Source organism: Betta splendens, chromosome 4 (assembly GCF_900634795.4).
Source record: "Betta splendens chromosome 4, fBetSpl5.4, whole genome shotgun sequence".
Lineage (NCBI taxonomy): Eukaryota > Metazoa > Chordata > Actinopteri > Anabantiformes > Osphronemidae > Betta > Betta splendens.
The window spans coordinates 7,090,873-7,109,640 of NC_040884.2; the positions used below are offsets into that span (position 1 = coordinate 7,090,873).

Sequence of the window (18,768 nt, forward strand, 5' to 3'; positions counted from 1 at the left end):
AATAACGACTCTGGGCACGGGCGACCGCAGCCGGCGTGAGCCGTGAGCCGAGGAGCGGCCTGCATGTCATTTATTTCCTCCAGTATCTGCCTCCAGCACACTCATGCATAGCAGCCAACAGGCTCCTTCTGCTCCTTTATAACACAAGCTGATACTCACACATAGGATTGCAAAGGGAGTAAATGAGTGAGGCACGCACACACACACGCACACACACACACGCACACACACACACACATGCATGCATGCAAACGCTCACACACACATGCGCACGCACACACACACACACACACACACACACACACACACACACACAGATAAAAGGTACAAGCGAGGGCAAAAATAAGAGAGAGACAGTGGAGATTGCAGCGTAACCTCTTGGCTCCGCTGTAAAGCAGCACTCAGTCTCCGGAGCCTCGCTGATAACCATCTGTCTGGCCAAGGAGAGACGGCTTCACCTTCTCAACACACCGCCGTGCTCACAAACACTCACAAGGGCACGAGCTCAAACGCCGTCGGCCTACACGCTTTGGAGATAAGTAGACACTGTAAAAGGATTGTGAATAGTTTTCATTTCACCCACAGAGATGAAAGTTTGGATGATGTTTTATCTGTAAAATGAATCCTGTGATCCTTAAATCCAAAAGTGCGGCCATTTTTCTCCATTCATGAAAAGTTTACGTTTCGATATGCAGCGTGTGCACCCACAGCCATGATTAACATCTATTTGAAGTGAGTGTGGGACATTCATTGGCAAAGAATGAGCTATAACTTGGAGACTCTAAACAGAATCCAAAACACTTTAGGTGTTGGCTATAAATCTGCAGCTTAGTCAATAGCTGCTTCTGAAGGTGATGGCTGAGCTAAAGAAAACCTTTGCAGACCCCCCCCCACACCCCCGGCCTCATCCCACCCTCCTTTAGCCCCACTCCTGGAACATAAATCCCTTAAAATCCTCCCACTTCTCGGCCTCATCGCCGCAGCGCCCGCGACGCTCTTCGGCATCCTCTTCACCCCTCGATCCATCTCTGTCCACCTGATCAATAATCAATCTGCAGGGGCCGAGGCCACGGGGCCCCGCGCCATCCGTCTCCATCGGCGAAGCTGAGAGCGAGGGGAACATGTGAGAGAGAGGGAGGAGATAGAGTTCAATCTATCTAAATCTGCGGTCAGCTCCGCTCTGCCCGTATAGATCATAATTTAGAGGGTGTAATTGCTGGTCAGAGCCCGGGGGGGACCCCGGAGGGGGGGGGGCGGGAGGAAGGCGCTTGTCAATAATGGTTCTCCCCTCTGCGCCACCTCCTCACTCTTCTGCCTGACCCAGTTTCCCTCTTCTCCTGCGCTCAATCTCTTCCCCTCCGTCTTCTTCTCGCTCCTCCTGCTGTCTTCACTTCCCTCGATTCAATTTCAAAGATCCACAGACCAAAACAATATAATTCATCACTCCTCTTCTCTTCTCTGCCCTGTGTGTGTGTGTGTGTGTGTGTGTGTGTGTGTGTGTGTGTGTGTGTGTGTGTGTGTGTGTGTGTGTGTGTGTGTGTGTGTGTGTGTGTGTGTGTTTTCCCTCTAATCCTAGACAGGGAGCACCAACAGTGCCTTCCTTCGGCGTCTGTGCTGCAGCTACTTTGATAACGATCTAGATCGTAACACCTGCCTCAAAAAAAAAAAAAGTCCGCTTCACAAATGAATTGCCAAACACACTGGAGGACGCCGCGTCGAGTTTGCCAAGAGCCCGAGGAGATTTTTCCAACGCCCTAATTTGATCACATTATTACCTAAGCAATAGGAGCCATGTGACATCAGCTGTGAAGGAGCCTCTCCAGCAGCACAGTGTGCGCCGCTCATCCTGTTTGTTTAAACCCGGCGTAGAGCTGTTTCCCTTTTCTCTGATCCCTGTGCTAATCATGACAACGCGTCCATACGTTTTCCTTTCATTCTGCCAATTTGGCAAAAGGGCCAGTTTCCTCCTCGGGGTTATTCTCACTGAGCCAGAAGCGGGTTTTCCGTGACAGACTTCACGGCGTCTACACTTCACCCGCTGCACAACAGGCTCCTGGACGCTCACAATGCAAACATCCTCTGAATGTCATGGCGTGAAGACGGTGATATTAGGCAGGATAATATTTACAGTGATCGCTGCATTAGATTAGCAATGTTTGTGAAGCAGCAATTAAAAGTAAGTGCAGCAGAGGTTTGTGGGGAATGAACTGGTTTCGTAGGCATTTCTGTACTGGACAGACACAAGGTGTTGATCAGTCAACTAGTAATAAGTAAAAGATGCTCAAATTAATGTGGAGGTCTTGATGACCTGGTGAGAATGTTTCATGCAAAACCCAGTCAGTCACAAATTCTCAAGTCTAGTCCTGAAGGCGGAGTCAGGTCCAGGTCTGATGATGAGTCAGTGCAGGTGAGAAGTGATGCGTGCGGGTTCTGCTTCGTCCCCGTGGAGCTCTCCCTCCCTCGGCTCCACCAAGCTGTGCTAATGACGCCGCTAACGCAGCCTATCTCCCATCTCCAATTAAAACAGCAGTAAGAAAGGATGTGCTAATTTGAGATGCAGTGACTCATCAGCGTGTGTGTGTGTGTGTGTGTGTGTGTGTGTGTGTGTGTGTGTGTGTGTGTGTGTGTGTGTGTGTGTGTGTGTGTGTGTGTGTGTGTGTGTGTGTGTGTGTGCGGCAGAGAACGGAGTCAGCAGTTCACTTGACACACAGCGTCTCTGCCCGTCGCGTCGCGTGCGTCACCAGAGGCGGCCGCTGCGGCTCCGCGCGGACAGCGACGCGCGCGCGGCCGGTCGGAGTTGAGCCGGCTGCTCGCGTTATCAGCGCGAACGCGGCTGCAGCTGCTCTTTGACTTTCAAACCCCCGTCCCCGCTCGAACACAACGCCACAGCGCCGGAACAAAAGCGCAGGCGGACGAAGATGCGCTCCGATGTCGCCTCTTCCCAACGGGTCTCGGGAGAGCGGGTATTTGTTGTGCGAAGCCAAGGACGCGTGAAAAACAAGCACGCGCGCGTTAGGCCTCACAACTCACAATTAGCAGAGTTTACCTGGAAAACTGTTTACGGTGAGTCTGCTGTATGTATTAAAGGCCGGGGCCTCGCTGGCTTCTCCCCACAGAGTCCTGCCTGATTCATGCAGATTGAAACGCTTACGTTTGCGCATATTTAACCTGCGGGTCCCGCTGTATGGTTAACGTAACCATCATTGCCCGTTCCTACACACACGGCGCTCCATATGTGATATGCTAATAAATTCTGAACACACATCAAAATGATGCCGGTCTCTCCCAAAGCCGCCGTTCTCCCTCTTCCTCATCAATGCATTCTGCTGAACGTACCATTTGCAGAATACAGTTAATGAGTTGTTGAAGGCTGAGAATGAATCCCATTCTAGTCGTAATTGTGCACGGTTTCCCAAGGGGTGTGTGTGTGTGTGTGTGTGTGTGTGTGTGTGTGTGTGTGTGTGTGTGTGTGTGTGTGTGTGTGTGTGTGTGTGTGTGTGTGTGTGTGTGTCCGTTGCCTGACTATGTGAGTGTGTCAGCCATGAGTCAGAGTGTGCGCTTGTCAGTGGAAACAGAAGTGTCTTTAATCTTCATTTTAAGACTCTCACGCGGAGCAGGAGGCTGAAAACACTCAAGGAGGGAAGGAAGGAAGGAAAGGAAAGGAAAGGAAAGGAAAGGAAAGGAAAGGAAAGGAAAGGAAAGAAGGGGGGAAAGAGAAGACGCTGAGAGCCAGACGAGGAAGACTTCTATTCACGCAGACCTACTTCTGTCAGTCAGTTAAACGCTGCTGCTGAAAATGCAGTGAAGTGGAGACACATATGCTCCTCTAATACTTGGCAAACAAGACCAAATATAAGAAGAAAGGAACACATTAAAAGTGTGAGTGTCGTGTGTGGGAGTGTGGATCAAACAATTCCAGGAAAAAGCCTAAGTTTAACATTTTACACTTTTTAAAAGTGTCAGCTCCTGTGTGTGTTTGTGTGTTGAGGTTTTTATGACAGTCAAAGGTTGGGAGCTCATCACGCCACACACACACACACACACACACACACACACACACACACACACTCACTCACGGACATGTGTGCACACAACATGCAAACAAAAAGTCACACACCACCCGGTGCACGCGCACCTTATCTCCGCCAGCAGTGTTGACTGACACTCTCCACTTGAGGAGATTAAGTGTGCTCATGCTGCGTCGGCACAGCTTGACGCCCATTTATCCTTAAAACTGGTTCGAAGACTCTCTGCGAGCGCCGCGCCAGGCGCGTGCGTGCGGCGGGTGGCGCGCGCACGCGCCCCGGTTTCACCGACTACCGCGCCGCTCGCTGCAGGTCGGCTTCTCTTCCCACTTGAATCCGACGTGGACGCGGTGGTTTGAGTGGCTGAGTGACTGTGGGACCACTGGGACCGCGACGAGGTGTGAAAACTCCACATTTCTGTTGCTGTGGAAGGTCAGGATCCTGTGGTGCTGGTGTCAGGCCAGAAAATGGTACCAGGATACATTTTATCTACATGAAACTCCACGACCTTAGCTTATTTTCTGTGACAAACGTGTACAAACACACTTGCTACTATGCACCTCGCATTTACATCATTTATATGGTCTTTGAGTCATTTTGACCCGCATATAGAAACAAACATAGACATGCACAGAGAAACAGTTAGTCTTGCACTCTTGACACTATGTCATTTGTGCAGTGTGTTGGTCCATAACATTCTAGAAATCAAACATTTTATAGCACTATATGTCTCACTGCGGGCGTCACGGTGGTGCGGTGGCACCACAGCGAGAAGGTTCTGGGTTCGATTCCTGGAGGCCCTGGTGCCTTTCTGTGTAGAGTTTGCATGTTCTCCCCGTGTTTGCGTGGGTTCTCTGGGTTCTCTGGTTTCCTCCCGGTCCAAAAACATGCATTAGGTTGATTGGCTTCTCTCCATTGCCTGTAGGTGTGAATGGTTGTTAGTCTCTTGTTGTTTTGCCCTGTGATGCGCTGGCGACCTGTCCAGGTTCTACCCATAGGGATAGGCTCCAGCCCGCACATGGGGTTAAGTGGTATGGAAAATGCATGGACCAAATGTTTTGGCTAACGGGGCTCTGGAGCTCATATTTGAACTAAGTTCGTCAAACAATTATGCAGAAGAGGAGAGTGTCTCAGGTTATGAAGATTTAGATTTAGATTTAGATTTAGGTTTAGATTTAGATTTAGAGATCATTTCAGATCCTGAGAGAGAATTTGAAGGTGACTGGGAACCAAACTTCCATTATAAGTTATAATCTAATAGGGACAAATTATAACATAAATATTCTCTCTGTTGTTTGTAAATGAGATAAAAGTCGCAAATGTTTATGAAGTAAGTTTTTGATTTTGAACCCCAAATATGCCACGGGTCAAAATGACCCCAGGGATCCTGAAAGTGAAGACCACACAAGGGTTAAAACGTGAATGCGAGGCTGTAGGGTCAATATCAGGAGCCGACAAATGACCACAGGTGATAACAATAATTGTTGATTATGACTATGGACGGAGAGAGGAAGTGAGTATCAAAATAAAAGTCTAACCAGGAAGCAAGGCTAAAGATCATGACAACAATAGAATATCTTAAAAATGAACATAAACATTTTTCACCGGGATAAAAAAAAAACACATTTGCGTGATTGTAACCAAACTGACCTGGGACCTGCACAAAGAATCCTGGATGAATTGGCCATGTTGGTGTGTTCACACAGCGAAGATCTGCAGCAAAGATTCCCCGTCAGCGTTAGTTTTGATGTGACCAGAGGAAGAAGGCAGAAGGAAGACCCCGCTGGAGCGATGCGGTGTGAGGCCTGCTCCCGGGGCACGACGATGGAGGGACCCTTCCAAGTACAGATGGAAATAAGATTCCTGAATCAATACCATCTGTGTTCTGGTATTAACAGAGGAGCCCACGTTCGATACTCGCCGCCATGCTCAAAAAACATTCCTCCAGTTGACTGCGCTTTTATCTACCTTCCCTCGGTTTGACCCACTTCCTTTTGAAACCACTGATGTTCAAAATGTTCATTTGCAGTCCAGACTTGATGCTGATGTCATTGGTTACAGTACCAGACTAACCACTTGTCAAATATAAAATGTATTTGTTCACATATTCAGCTAGAATGTTTTAAAACAAACCATAAAATGTGAATGTGTGTTGGTTTTATTCGGTGTTTCCTGAGTTTGTACCAGTGACGGCTCTAAAGTCAGTCCCAGAATGTGCACAATTGTTTTTGTCTGAATGTTGGTTTGTTTTGCTGTTATCTATTTGTTATTCTGATGGTAAACCGAGCAGCCGCTCTGAAAATGAAAATGGGTTTTATGTATAGAGTAATAACGTAAATGGATTTCTCTCTCAGCGCTGCTCTGGGAGCCCGTGGCTATTTATCTGCCCGTGTCTAATTATTCATTAGTGAACACAGAGAACGGAGCATGCAAAACATAGCAGAGCGCATTCACTGGAGCAGACCTGCAGCCTTCTACAAGACGCTGCCCATGCTTCCTCCACGACTGTGCTGCTTCAGTGTCCGCTGGGTTCCACACGCTGGCTCCCTAAGGGTCAATTATGTAGCATCTTAATATTACTATTATAATTAATGTTATTATTATTATACACTGTGGTGGAAGCACTTATCCATCACAAAGCTGATAAAAAGAGTAAAAATACACTCATTAAGATCAGTCAGGTTCTTAATATTACAATATGATGTGTCTTTACATCACTCACAAACAATACACAACGTCTTGTGTATGATCCAGATACGGGCTGTTGTCACCTGCACAGGAGTGTCACAACTGGAGGACGCAGCTTTAGACTAGACTGGTTTGTCCTACGTCACGTGGATGCTGGGAGGGAAGAGAGGACATCAGGCTCCCCGGTGCTTTGTGCACCAGTGACCAGCAGAGGGCGCTGTACGCACACTGACGTGAGCTAGGTTCACTACGACTTGGGCGTCCGTCGTGTGCGCAGAGTCAAGCTGCTGGCGTCATTTGTTGGAGAAGGCTGTCATCTAGTGGCGCTGCCTGTGTGACACTCAGCAGTCAGGATGCTTCCCTGAAGTCTTAATGTGTCCACGGGGCCCGGCCTTTATGTTCCTCAGTGACGCGAACGTGACGTCATCCGTAAGAACACGAGAAAACCGATCAAACCTCTTATTTATTATATTTATATATGATATTTATATATGATATTTTAGACAGCTCTATATTGCCTCAATGAGGAAATAATTTTTTTATTGTGATTAAAATAAGAGTAATAGTTTGTGGCAGCATTCAACCAATCAGGAAAAAAACACCGATTAAAAGGTACTGACACTAGAGGACCTGCAGGTGGCGCCACTGCTCTCTGTAAATGATCAGCTGTCTGTGGCGGCGAAGAAAATCCTCTGAGTGGGCGGACAAAGTATTGACAAGTTCAACACAGTGGGCAAAATTAGCGGTGGATTTAGTGCTTCCAGTCAGAGGCCAGCGGTAACTCTCTTCTTTTTCATTTCATTTTCACTGAAAATGTTCGAATCTGTTTGTTATCGCGAGAATTCTGCAAAGTGAAATTTTTGGGACATCACGGATTCACATTTTAGATTTAGTTCATTCGCGAAATAAATTATATCATCCGTTATACATAAAAATCAGAACCACTCATTATTGTTGCACTAATATGACTGAGCTGGAACGACACGGTTTAATTCTACGTCACTGTGCGTCCGTCAGCAGCTGTAGACTTGTAAAGTCAGCCACTATTTAAGATTCGTACAACAACTGGAGCTAAGGGTTATTACAGTAATTATTCGTTAATTTGATAATTAACGAATAATTTAATTCGTAAAGATGCAAAAAACAATAAGGTGCTTTGGATGTGAACGTGCTGTCATTCACCATCAAATAACGAGGGATTGCTGCTTAGCAGCTACACCTGCTAATGTTTGTACTGGTGCATGTTGATGGGAACCGCCCTATTATCGTCTGTCCAGCCTTCATAGAGGTTGTCCAATGTTACTTCGCTCTGGCTCTTTATCCCACCTGCGAAGTTGCGTGGAAAAGGTTTCAAGTCATCTTTGTGCGCCTCGGGTCCGAGTTGGCGGAAAATGTTTTGAGGTTTTGTATAAAACAATTTATCAACCGCCAGCGTGGCTTTTAGTGATTTCCTCGCTAAGCACGAAAACAAAAGTTTCTCATTTCTTTAAAATAACATTTATTTCCAGCATATTCATACAATGTGACAGCACAGCTTGCAACATCTGAAGAGGAACTGATCCAGCACTTTGTCACGAAATATTTGAACTGACTAACAGATAAAATGAAAGGTCAAATATAGCATATAGCATTTCATATTACCAAATGCGATACATAATACAGGCAGCTGGAAACGAACTAAAGACGTGAGAAGTGAAATAATACATAAAAAAACAGAAGGATGGCATTTACACATCATTAGTTCAACTTTTACAACAGGAAACAGGGTTAACATCTGGAAGCTATGTGGTAATAATTTAACTGCATCATTCATCAGTTTATCACTTCATGTGTGTGGAGAGAAATGCATATTTAAAGTTCGATTTGGAAAATTGAAAAATGTTTAACTGTGGATGGTTTCGTCAACCAGATGGGGGGAAAAACAACCGATGCGCTTTAAAAGGTTATAACTCTAATAAATCATTTCTAGGTTATTTTGTTTTTAAATGCTGCACAACTGAAAGATACCTCAGCGATAAAAGCCTGTGTGAAGTGGTCGCCCGCTTCGTCTGAGAGCGTAGCTCCCGCCAACTCGGCTCGGTCGTGGTTTATTTTGGAATGTATAAATATTTTCAGTTTCATGCTTTTTACTCGCCCATAAATGAGGGACGTCATCCGACCCCTTGTCCAACTTATAAAATCACGCAAAGTGACTTTAGTTTTTTTCTCTCGCTCTCTCAGACCATTTGACTACACGCCAGATAATCCCATTACTTACAGCAGCCTGTAGCCAAAACATATCACCGATTTTTGCCAGAACATTCAACACTTGTGGCTACAAATACAACGGAATGTGTCTCTGCTCCCGCTCCGGCCTCACTGCTTGTCCGGCGTGTTGTTGACCAGCGGCCCGTACAGGCCGCCGGCGTAGCCCTGCTCCTTGTGCAGCATCGTCCTGTCCCGTATTAGGTCGCTGAAGGCATAGTCCATCGGGGGTCGGAAGCCCAGCGTGGGCATGAGCCCGGTGGTGGAGTAGGGCGTCATGAAGGCCAGTCCGCGGCTGTGCGCCGAGTAGGCCAGCCGCAGCGGGTTCAGTCCCAGCGGGGCGCCCAGCGGGTACGCGCTGGGGTCGGCGCCGAAGTGCGCGGCGTTGGGCTGCAGGGGCGAGAACGCGGAGCGGTTGCTCAGCGTCATGGCCCCGGGCAGCAGGGGTCTCGTGGGCGTGGTGGCGGCGGACGCGGAGGACGGCGGCGGCTGCTGCTGCTGCTGCTGCTGCTGGGCGTTCTGGAGCATCCTCTCCGCCGTCCACGGCTCGTCCGGCCCGGCCTTGTTGGAGCCGTGGGCGCCGCTGTTGTTGAGGATCTGCTCGATGGCCTGCACCACGTCTTTGCCGCAGCCCTGCAGCACGAGCTCCAGGACGCTGCGCTTGTGGCTGGGGAACACGCGGGTCAGGATGTCGATGGCGTTCATGTGCCGGGAGGCCGCGGAGGACGGGGAGGGCTCCGGCTCGTCTTTGTCGGTCTCTGAGCCGGAATCGGAACCGATGGAGCTGACGGACCCAGGAGTCTCTCCTCCGTCCTTTAAGGGCTTGGGCACGGGCGAACTGATGAACGACTCGCTGTCCCCGTTCTCCGAACCCGAACCCCCGTGTCGGGCGTCTGGAGACGAGATGCCCGGGGCCGAGTCGCTCTCGGTGGACGCTGGTTTCCCCGCAGGCTGTTGGGAGGTGCCGGACCCGGACAGCGGGGTTTTTGGAAAGAGCTCATACTTCTGGATATTTGAATCTGTGGACGCGACCAGAACGTCACGGTGTGTGAGATTAAAGATGTCAAAATATGAATGCAGCTGAAGAGTCATAACCAGTAAAATAATTAGCAACGGCTCTGGATGTAAGAACGGCCAATATAAGTATATACTTAATGAATGATGCTAAATAAAAGCATTAGTCATCAACGTGTACAATCTTAACTGAACTTCCTTCACTACTACATCCGTATAATTTCTTAAACCGAGGCCCGTTAACTGCGCCTCGGAACCCGCCGCCGCTGCTCCACTCACCCGAGTTGCTCTCGCCGTTCACGGAGCCGAACACCTCGTAGTTCGGCCGCGGCGGGATGATGCCGTTGGCGGCGGCCAGTGCCAGCCCCTCCGCGGTGCCGTAGAGCAGCTGCAGCTCCCGGGCCTCGTTCTCCTCCTGCGCCTGCTGCCGCCGCAGAGCCACCTGGGCCGCCATCACCCGCTGCCGCTCCGCGATCAGGGTGCACTTGGCGCACATGCAGTCCTTCCAGCGGCAGTAGCGCTTGTGGCCCTTCAGCGCCGACACCACGCCGTGGTTCCGGCAGCGCGCGCACTTCGGGGTGCGCGGGTACTTGTCCGCGGCGCGCAGGAGGAGCGGCGGGCCGCGCAGCAGGTTGCCGGCCATGGACACGGGGATGGAGGCTGCGGCGGCGGCGGCCGCGGCCCCGGCGTGGACTTGAGAGGCGGACGACGCCGTGGGGAGCTCCGGTCTCAGATCCATGCCCGTGGGACTCTCGGGTGTAACTGCGCCGAAGGCCGAAAGGAAACGAAAACCGCGGCGTTATCTGAACGATCTGCTTCGCTACAAACTGCGGCGGGACGATCACATCCGCTCGGCGCCTCCAAACATCGCTGGGCAACAGGTGAAGGCAGTGGCGCTCGTCTGCTCGAATCAGCCAAAACAGCAGCGACGGGCGCGTGAAAGAAACTGTCCGAGGCTGTCGAAGACGCAAAACGGGCACCGATACAGTCGATTTTAGGTCCGAACGGAGCAGGAGCCGAGAGGAGAGCTCATTCCTGCGGCTAAAAGGAGGAAAATGCGCAGGAGGAGCCGAGGTTGCCACTCGCCGCAGCCTGAGACACTAACTTCCTCCTGAGATTGTGAGTGGATACAGATCCCTCTCTCCCCTCTCTATTGTTGCTCCTACGTTTTCATTAGACAAATTTGACAACAATGTGGCGTCTGTCATTGGCCAAAGGGGGAAGGAGCACTCTGATTGGCTTGCCTCCTTTTTCAACTGTGTCCACCTGAGTTCTTTTTCCAAATATCAAGTGTTAAGAATCTGAAGGGAGTTCCCGGAAAGCTCAAATCGATGCAGTGTATTTCCAAAAAGGAAATTTTTATAGATTTAAAACAATAGCCCGTGTTATTCCAGTTGTGTTGATCACAGCACTGACATGTTGCCAGGTAGGGCACAGGCATCTAACTGGTAGTCATGAAATAGAGGGACGTCTTGATCCCTTCCAAGTGCTTTCTTTACATTTCTTAAGAAATGTTCTGTTTAATTTGGCGGCATGATTGTTGGGATGCGACGCCGCCATCCCTGCGTCACGCTGCTCATCAGCTACAGACTAATTTAAAATTGTGTCCTCAAAATAAAGATGATGCGTGACTGTAATCTCGTCCTGCTGGAAGGTAAGTATGTTTTATTTTATTGATTCAACAAAGGGAAAATTGACTCCGTAGGAGGAAAAGTCTACATCGGCAGCAGATTATCGACTTCAGAGGACGAAGCTGTCGATGATGCTAAGTGGTTAATTTTACGGTTCGCGGCGGAGGGTTTCACCCCAGACAAACGATTTATAATCGCTTTTTGCACTGGCTACATACGGAAAAACTCAAATTAAATAGTTTTATTGATATACGTTTTATGATATGAAATTGCAGAGGAAGGAAAGTTGTGGTTGAATGGAGTCATATTAAATGTGCATGCTACACCACCGCTCTGTGTCTTTATTTCGTTTTTAATGTGTTTGGTGTCTTTAATAGCGACGTTTCGTTGGAGTTTTGTTCTGACTAATTGCTACTTTTAGTGGTTTTCGGCAAAGACTGTAAATAACATATAACTTAACTATTTGCTGCATTGTTTTGCCTAATTCTGTTTTTTAGGATTTTTTAGAGCAGAATTAATTCTGAATTTGTTACTTAGATTTTGAAAACAATTTAAATATTATATAAAATTTATTTCGACTTAACTAATGTCTGTGAAAGTTCATGTTAAACTTACAAAAATATCTCCCGTATCAAACAGCGTAAAACAACTGGATACGTTTATACTATATTTGTTGTTCTTTTTTATGTTCTGTCAAAAAGTAAAAGAAAAAAATATTTTGATTTATTTGACTAAACAATTTTTTCTTGAATTAGACAAAAACAGGTCATAGAGTCAAACAGTTATGTTGACAATAATAATAATAATAATAATAATAATAATAATAATAATAATAATAATAATAATAATAATAATAATAATAATAATAATAAAGCACGTGGCATTCAAATGTCAGCCTTTATAAACATATTTAGATAACATGTTGTTATTATAATTCGATTTTATCAGTTTCTAAAATTGAGAAGGATGAAATCTGGATCAACAAATTCAGATTTTTTATTAAATCCTATCAAAGCTCGCCCTCCCGTTTCCCTCCATTCACCAACCACAATATTATTAGGCTTCCTGGTAGAAACGTCCGTCGCGCACAGCCACGTACAAAAGGGGCACCTGGTGCAAACACCTGCTTCCTCACCTGTTCAGGCCGCAGACAACCACGCAGCTATTTGAAGTCAGATTTACAAGGTGGAGATCTTTTTAATCAACTAGTCCCTTGGAGGATGGCGACAACAGTCTTAGTGAACAACAACAACTTGAGGCTGAAGAAAGAAATGGCTGCTCGCTGCCGAGCGCAGCGCGCGCAGCCCTGCCTCTCTCCCCTCCCCGGCTCATTGTTTACTTTCTGAATCACTGTAAGCAAATGCCATCTGTTTCCCTCGCCGCTGTCATCTGCACCTTAATTACCTAGCCAACAGGCTAATAGAGACGATATTAAAACTACATCTTTTTGACATTCAAAGTAATTATCTGCATGGGCGCCGAGCTCCGCCGAGCGAGAAGTGCCCGTCGCGGCGGCTGAAGTGATAGTTGCGAGCTGCGGCGAAGGCCCCGCGCGCACTGGGGAGATTAAGGCGTCTACTTTCACCTCAGGATGAAGGATTTAACGAGAAAGCAGCTCGCACTTCTCATTAGTCTGGCTGCGGAGGGGAACTGTTAGAGACAATTCAAGTTTCCCTCGCATCTTTTCTCATTACGCGCCACTTCCACTGTTGATAAGAGCGGATTTAAGTGACAATTACTTGCACCCGACAAGTGTTTATGGAGCTATATTTGTCCACAGAGAGCTCATAAGTCTCTGGTGCTGTTTGTTATTATTACAAGCGAATTAATTTCGAGGGGTGTTCACTTAAATTAACACCGGCTCTTGTGAAATAATCATTGGTTTCATCCAAAGCGCGTTATCGTAGCCGGTCGAGATTATATAATTATTTATAACTAATTCAGTTTGGCTGAGCCCATAACGGAAAGTTCATCTTTCAAAACGCCGCATTATGATAAGGATTAGGTTCACCATTATTCACCCGGGCCCAATTAAAATTGCCCCCCGCACGATTAAAAGTGACTGTGAGCACTTAGAAAATCCAACATTCTTTTACCACTTCATTAGGCCTATGCATCAAAAAACACGCGATGCTTTCATTTCTTTGCGGAAGGCTACAGACGAGTGGGTTTTTAACACCCTTTTAAGGTCACAACAAAGGCCATGCTTGACCCAACATATGTAGCAGCATGTTTCCGCTGGCCCCGCACCCCGGCGCGGCTTTCTAGCGGCCTCTCCCACCGCCGCCGCCCCGCCTGCGGCCCGGCTGGACCCGGATCCCCTCCCGCGCTCTCCCGCTGCAGCAGCCGCCCCTGTCACACAGAGGCAGAGGTTAGAGTAGCAGTTAGACAAGGGGCCGCGGAGAAAGGGAGCGCACGGGGGGTTTTCACTGAAGTATTTACACGCTTGACGGACACGCAGAGTGGGCCCGGGCTCGCGCACAACGGGCTGTTAACCTGCCACTTCACACCAGCTCCGCCGCGCACGGGAAACGCATCAGGCTCAATATTTTCCTTCAAAGAGCGGGTCGGGGGAGCGGCGGAGCGCGGCTGAGACGCGCCAAACGCGCCGGCCGCCAGGAAGTTTGCGGCTCCTCAAAAGACGCGGGGACGTCTGAACGAACGCGTTGGCGCAAAACACAAAGATTTCTAATCAAAGTGCGCATTATATTATATTTATCCACGAGGGTAGAAAATGGGAAGAAAGGGGAGCCACTAGTTCAATAATAATTATCACCTGACTGAATAGAAACTAAAAACAAAACGAGTTAATAGGAGTTTAATGAGGCAGTGACTGAATTAACGTTTATACGAATTTATTTATTAAACCTAATAAATCTGATCTAATAAAATTGCCGTCAGAGGGGAAAAAGGCGCATTTCAGGTCAAGTGCTTCAAAATGATGTCGGAAACCTCTGGATTCAACTGCGCCTCAGCACTGAGCCCAAAGAAAGACGTGCTGCCGTGAGAGACCGGCTTATTTGCAGCTCCGTAAAAGTCACAAAGACAAACACGCGAGCTACATTTCGGCAGCGCCGGCGGAGGGAGGTCGCGATGCGCTGAGGAGCCACTTGAGCTGAAGAGGCAGCGAGAGGTCTCAAGCGTCGCCCTGCGCCCACCAGAATAACACTTATCTGTAAACGGGGATAACCCCGTCAGTGCCTATGAATATTTCATCCTCGACTTCGCCCCCCACCCCACGGCCCCCCACCCGAGACCACTAGCGCGGTCTGTGCCCCTGAGGTAGGTTGGCAGGGATTATCTTTGTTTAATGAATGGGCTACAAGTATTCATCAACACGGCTAGATTATTGGACTCTCTCGCTTCTACGAGGCCTATAAAACTGCAGTGTGTGTGTGTGTGTGTGTGTGTGTGTGTGTGTGTGTGTGTGTGTGTGAGTGAGAGAGAGAGAGAGAGAGAGAGAGAGAAGGCAGAGACAACCTGCACATTGCATCCAATTAAAGCGAACTCTCCCCTGCTCTATCCCTCCACATCTGCCTCCTTTTCTCCACCAACGAATGGCGCAGAAAAGAAGGAAGCTCATGAATAGGCGCTCATTGAGATCACAGATGGAGTATGGCTTTCTTTTTGCTAGAAATTTGAGAAACACCATTGTCCCCAATCAAAACTCAATGTGGTCGCCTACAATGGTGCCGGCTTTGAGCTGCGCCGCTTCAATTGGCCTTGTTTTTGAAACTTGAAGTGTTGAGCACAAAGACTTGGCCCTCCTAGATGTCACCACCGCTTCGCTCCAGTGTGTGCGCGCGTGTGTATGCGTGCGTGTGTGTGTGCGTGCTCGGAGCTAGGAAAAAAAAACACAATTAATATGAAGCTGTAATTACTCCCCTTCACGCCACTGCACCCATTCAAGACCCCACTGGCCCATTTATTGCTTTATCCCATGCGGCTGATAATCCGAATACCACAGGTTTTTATAAGGCCTCTATGGCGTTTAATGGAGACACATCTATACGAATAAACTGAGCAACAAGACGACAGAGGCCGAGGTCTGCAGAAATAAAAAATAGAAACCATCAGTTAGGAGCAATTTCTTCTTCTATTTATTTCTATATGTAATTAATAAAGCAAACGAATAAAGGCTTCGCTGCTCAGCAGTGCAAACGCTTGATTGAACATTTCTGCAACAATTCGTCTAAATAGTTTTTTTATATTTAATTACAATTCGTTCTGACTGACGGAATATATCATACAATCATAATATTTATACTAACGCAGTATTAAAATGTGTGTACGTTTAAAGCTAAACATCTTGATGCAAATCAGAGCATTTCCTGCCTATTTGTTACAACATGACAGAATTTAAACGTTGTTGTCTCTACAGCAGGTTTTACGCGTCAACGATGTGTTTGTCCAACTTTATTTTCCGAACGCTGGCGCGTCGTCTGAACATATTAGCAGCTCGTTAACGGGACCAGGTGCCAGCAGGGACGCAGCTCCAACGCCCGCGTCAGAAACGGGGGATTTTATTAAGAAATTCTATTTGGATATTTTGGATTTAATTATATAATTTAAAGAATTAAATACTTTCACGGACTCTGGACTATAATCATCAAATCGTTTCAAATCAAAATTTCATAACTGAAAAATTCTGATTGACAAAATTATTTTAATAACGTTCCGACATAATTGTCAGCACATTTAAAAGACACATTTGTTCACAATATAAAATTATTATATTTAATAATTGAATAAAAGTGGGTTCTGGTTAGTAACTGATCCATTAACAGGTTAAGCAAATAACAACAATAAAACTCGCTGAATAAAAGACGACTTTTTTAGTATCTGGTTCTCATTTGTAGGTTAATGTTGCCCTGTTATTAAACAAACTGTTTGAGCATTCATTCGTTAGTCGCAAAGACTAATTGTCTTCTAGGTTGGTTTGAATCAGCTGCAGCTTCACAGGTTGTCTGCGTGGCTAGGAAGCATCATATAGTTCACCGATGACTGCAAATATCCCAACAAATATGAGTCAAGCCAATAAAAGTGGATCAATTGTCCTGAGCTCAGACGCTAAAATCAATTTATGCCTTTGACACACACAATTAGAAGAGAATAAATCAGATTTGCCCACTTGAAGAACGTGTTTTTGTGTGTGTATCTTTTTCTACAGGGTTTTTGTTGACGTATTAAATTAGGCCTTAGGTTTAAATGATCAGAAATTTAATTTGCCTTGCAGCCAGAGTTGTTGTACACCATGAAGAAGTGATAGGGAGCACCGGCTTTCCTTTTAAGATCCTTTTACGAATTCAGAACTATTTCAAAGCCCGAATCTTAATCAGATTGGAAACATGGCTGCAAGGAAAACAGGTTTTGTTTTTCCCCGAAAAAAAAAAAAAAAAAGAAGACTTTGCACGTCTATTGTGTCATTAACAAACATCAGTGTGAAGGGAGACAGACAGAGAGGCAGAGATGACCCTTCCTTTGTGCCCACCCAACAGTTTAAGCTGCATAGATTCTGTTTCTTTGGGCAGGACCGGCGTCTCTGAGAAAGTAAACTCAGGGTGACCCTCCAGGTTAGGCCAGTCTGGGATACGACTGGAGGTTCTGCCGTGCTCCGAGATCTCGGCGGGTCCCACTTCAAAAGGCAGGAGGCGACATCACTTGTGTCAGGAATTCTGTTCCCTCGCCAGCAGGCTGCATTCTTGACCCCGAGTGAGCTGGTTAAACATCACAGACGCTCGTTCCTTTTGTCATGCGAGAATCTCGACAGCAACCTGATGTTGCCACCGCTGAATCTGTGGCGCGGCGGCAGCGTAAGCCCATTACCACTCAGACACTCTCCCTTCAGATGCTAGGAGGAGCGTAGGAGCCCTGATTAAGACGTCCTGGCAAAGCCGGACCAATATGTCAAAGAAGAGCTAACATTAAGCCAGACGTCACCAGAGAAGCTGAAAACAGAGAATATTTTTAAGCTTCTTCCACTTGTCCCTTATATTGATATTGAGCCTCTATTAGTTATTCTTAGGATCCGACAGTAAACTAAAGCTCACTGCCTCACTTCTCCCCTCAAACAGTTAAAAACCTGATGACTTTTCCCCAGTGAAACAACTAATGACAGCTCCGATTAAGTGTATGAGGGGAATATCATTATGTCTCATTGGCATTTCCAGTCCCATCACCGTCAGCAGCTGCAACGGCACGAAGGAACATGCCTGCGCACATCGGCTCCAGTGCGCGGCGTGGTGGAAACTGTAATGTCACACCTGAGAGGAGCTGCACTATGTACGCGGATCCCCGAGGAAGACGCATTCTGACAGACGAGCACCGCTGCACCTGTCGGTCGCTCACGCCCGCCCCGAGCCCAGCTCGCCCTCGCCCGGGGCCGCACGTGTCCCTGCAGCCGAGCGCCGCCGCCCGCGTGAACCCCACGACGCCCCGCCAACGCCAAGGGAGCGTCAAACTCGCTCACGGCTCCAAATGAGCGACCCCTGAAGGTCACCTGCGCCTGAATGAAAGTGAGCAGCATCAGCATGAAAGCCGCTGAGGGGAGATGTTATTAGAGTTCAGGGTGGGTTTAAAGTGCTTTTCTTCTTCAACACTCTCACGAAGCGGTCAGGCAGATGTAACCAACGCATTTTCATCCGTTCCAGGTTCTTGTATCAGTTACCTGGTGTCCTGTTGAGTTGGGTGAGGCCTCACTTCCCATCGGTTCACGACTCAAGGCCACGTCTACGGCTTCTGGTGGGAAGTGTCTGAAAAGGCAGCAGTTTGCCACAGAGCACGGACTCAGTCAACAGCAAAGGACTTTTAATATTAAAATTTAAAAAAAAACATGAATTAGTCTCACTCATTTTTCAGAAACATGCATTTGAATTGAAAGGTCTTTTCTAGATGCACAGCTCCACCAGTGAGTCGGGACCTCAGCCGGGCTGTTCTCTCCCTTCCAGAGCCTTGAGCGGCGCCTCTGCTGCGGTGGAACCTGGGGAAGCGCGGCTGGCCGAGCACGTTGGCTCCACTCGGGCCTTGCGTGAGAAGCAGACAGCCACAGCGAAAGCGACTCACGCACACCTGAGGACTCGCTGCGTGTGTCACACAGGCGCAACCTGTAGAACCAGAGGCGCCTCCGCACTCTGGTCCTGAATCCCGGCGTTTTAGAATCTCCTCGT

At 47.7% G+C, this 18,768-nt stretch overlaps 1 protein-coding gene across 1 annotated transcript; it reads right to left on the reverse strand.

The window, feature by feature from the left end:
• Nucleotides 1-8,195: 8,195 nt before the first annotated feature.
• Nucleotides 8,196-12,394, reverse strand: dmrta2 (DMRT-like family A2). Its single transcript, XM_029148948.3, has 2 exons — nucleotides 10,251-12,394; nucleotides 8,196-9,976 (listed from the first exon to the last, which is right to left on the reverse strand). Exons 1-2 carry the CDS (start codon nucleotides 10,708-10,710, stop codon nucleotides 9,069-9,071), a joined length of 1,368 nt encoding a protein of 455 aa, XP_029004781.1. The 5' UTR covers nucleotides 10,711-12,394; the 3' UTR covers nucleotides 8,196-9,068.
• Between the last annotated feature and the right edge of the window lie 6,374 nt (nucleotides 12,395-18,768).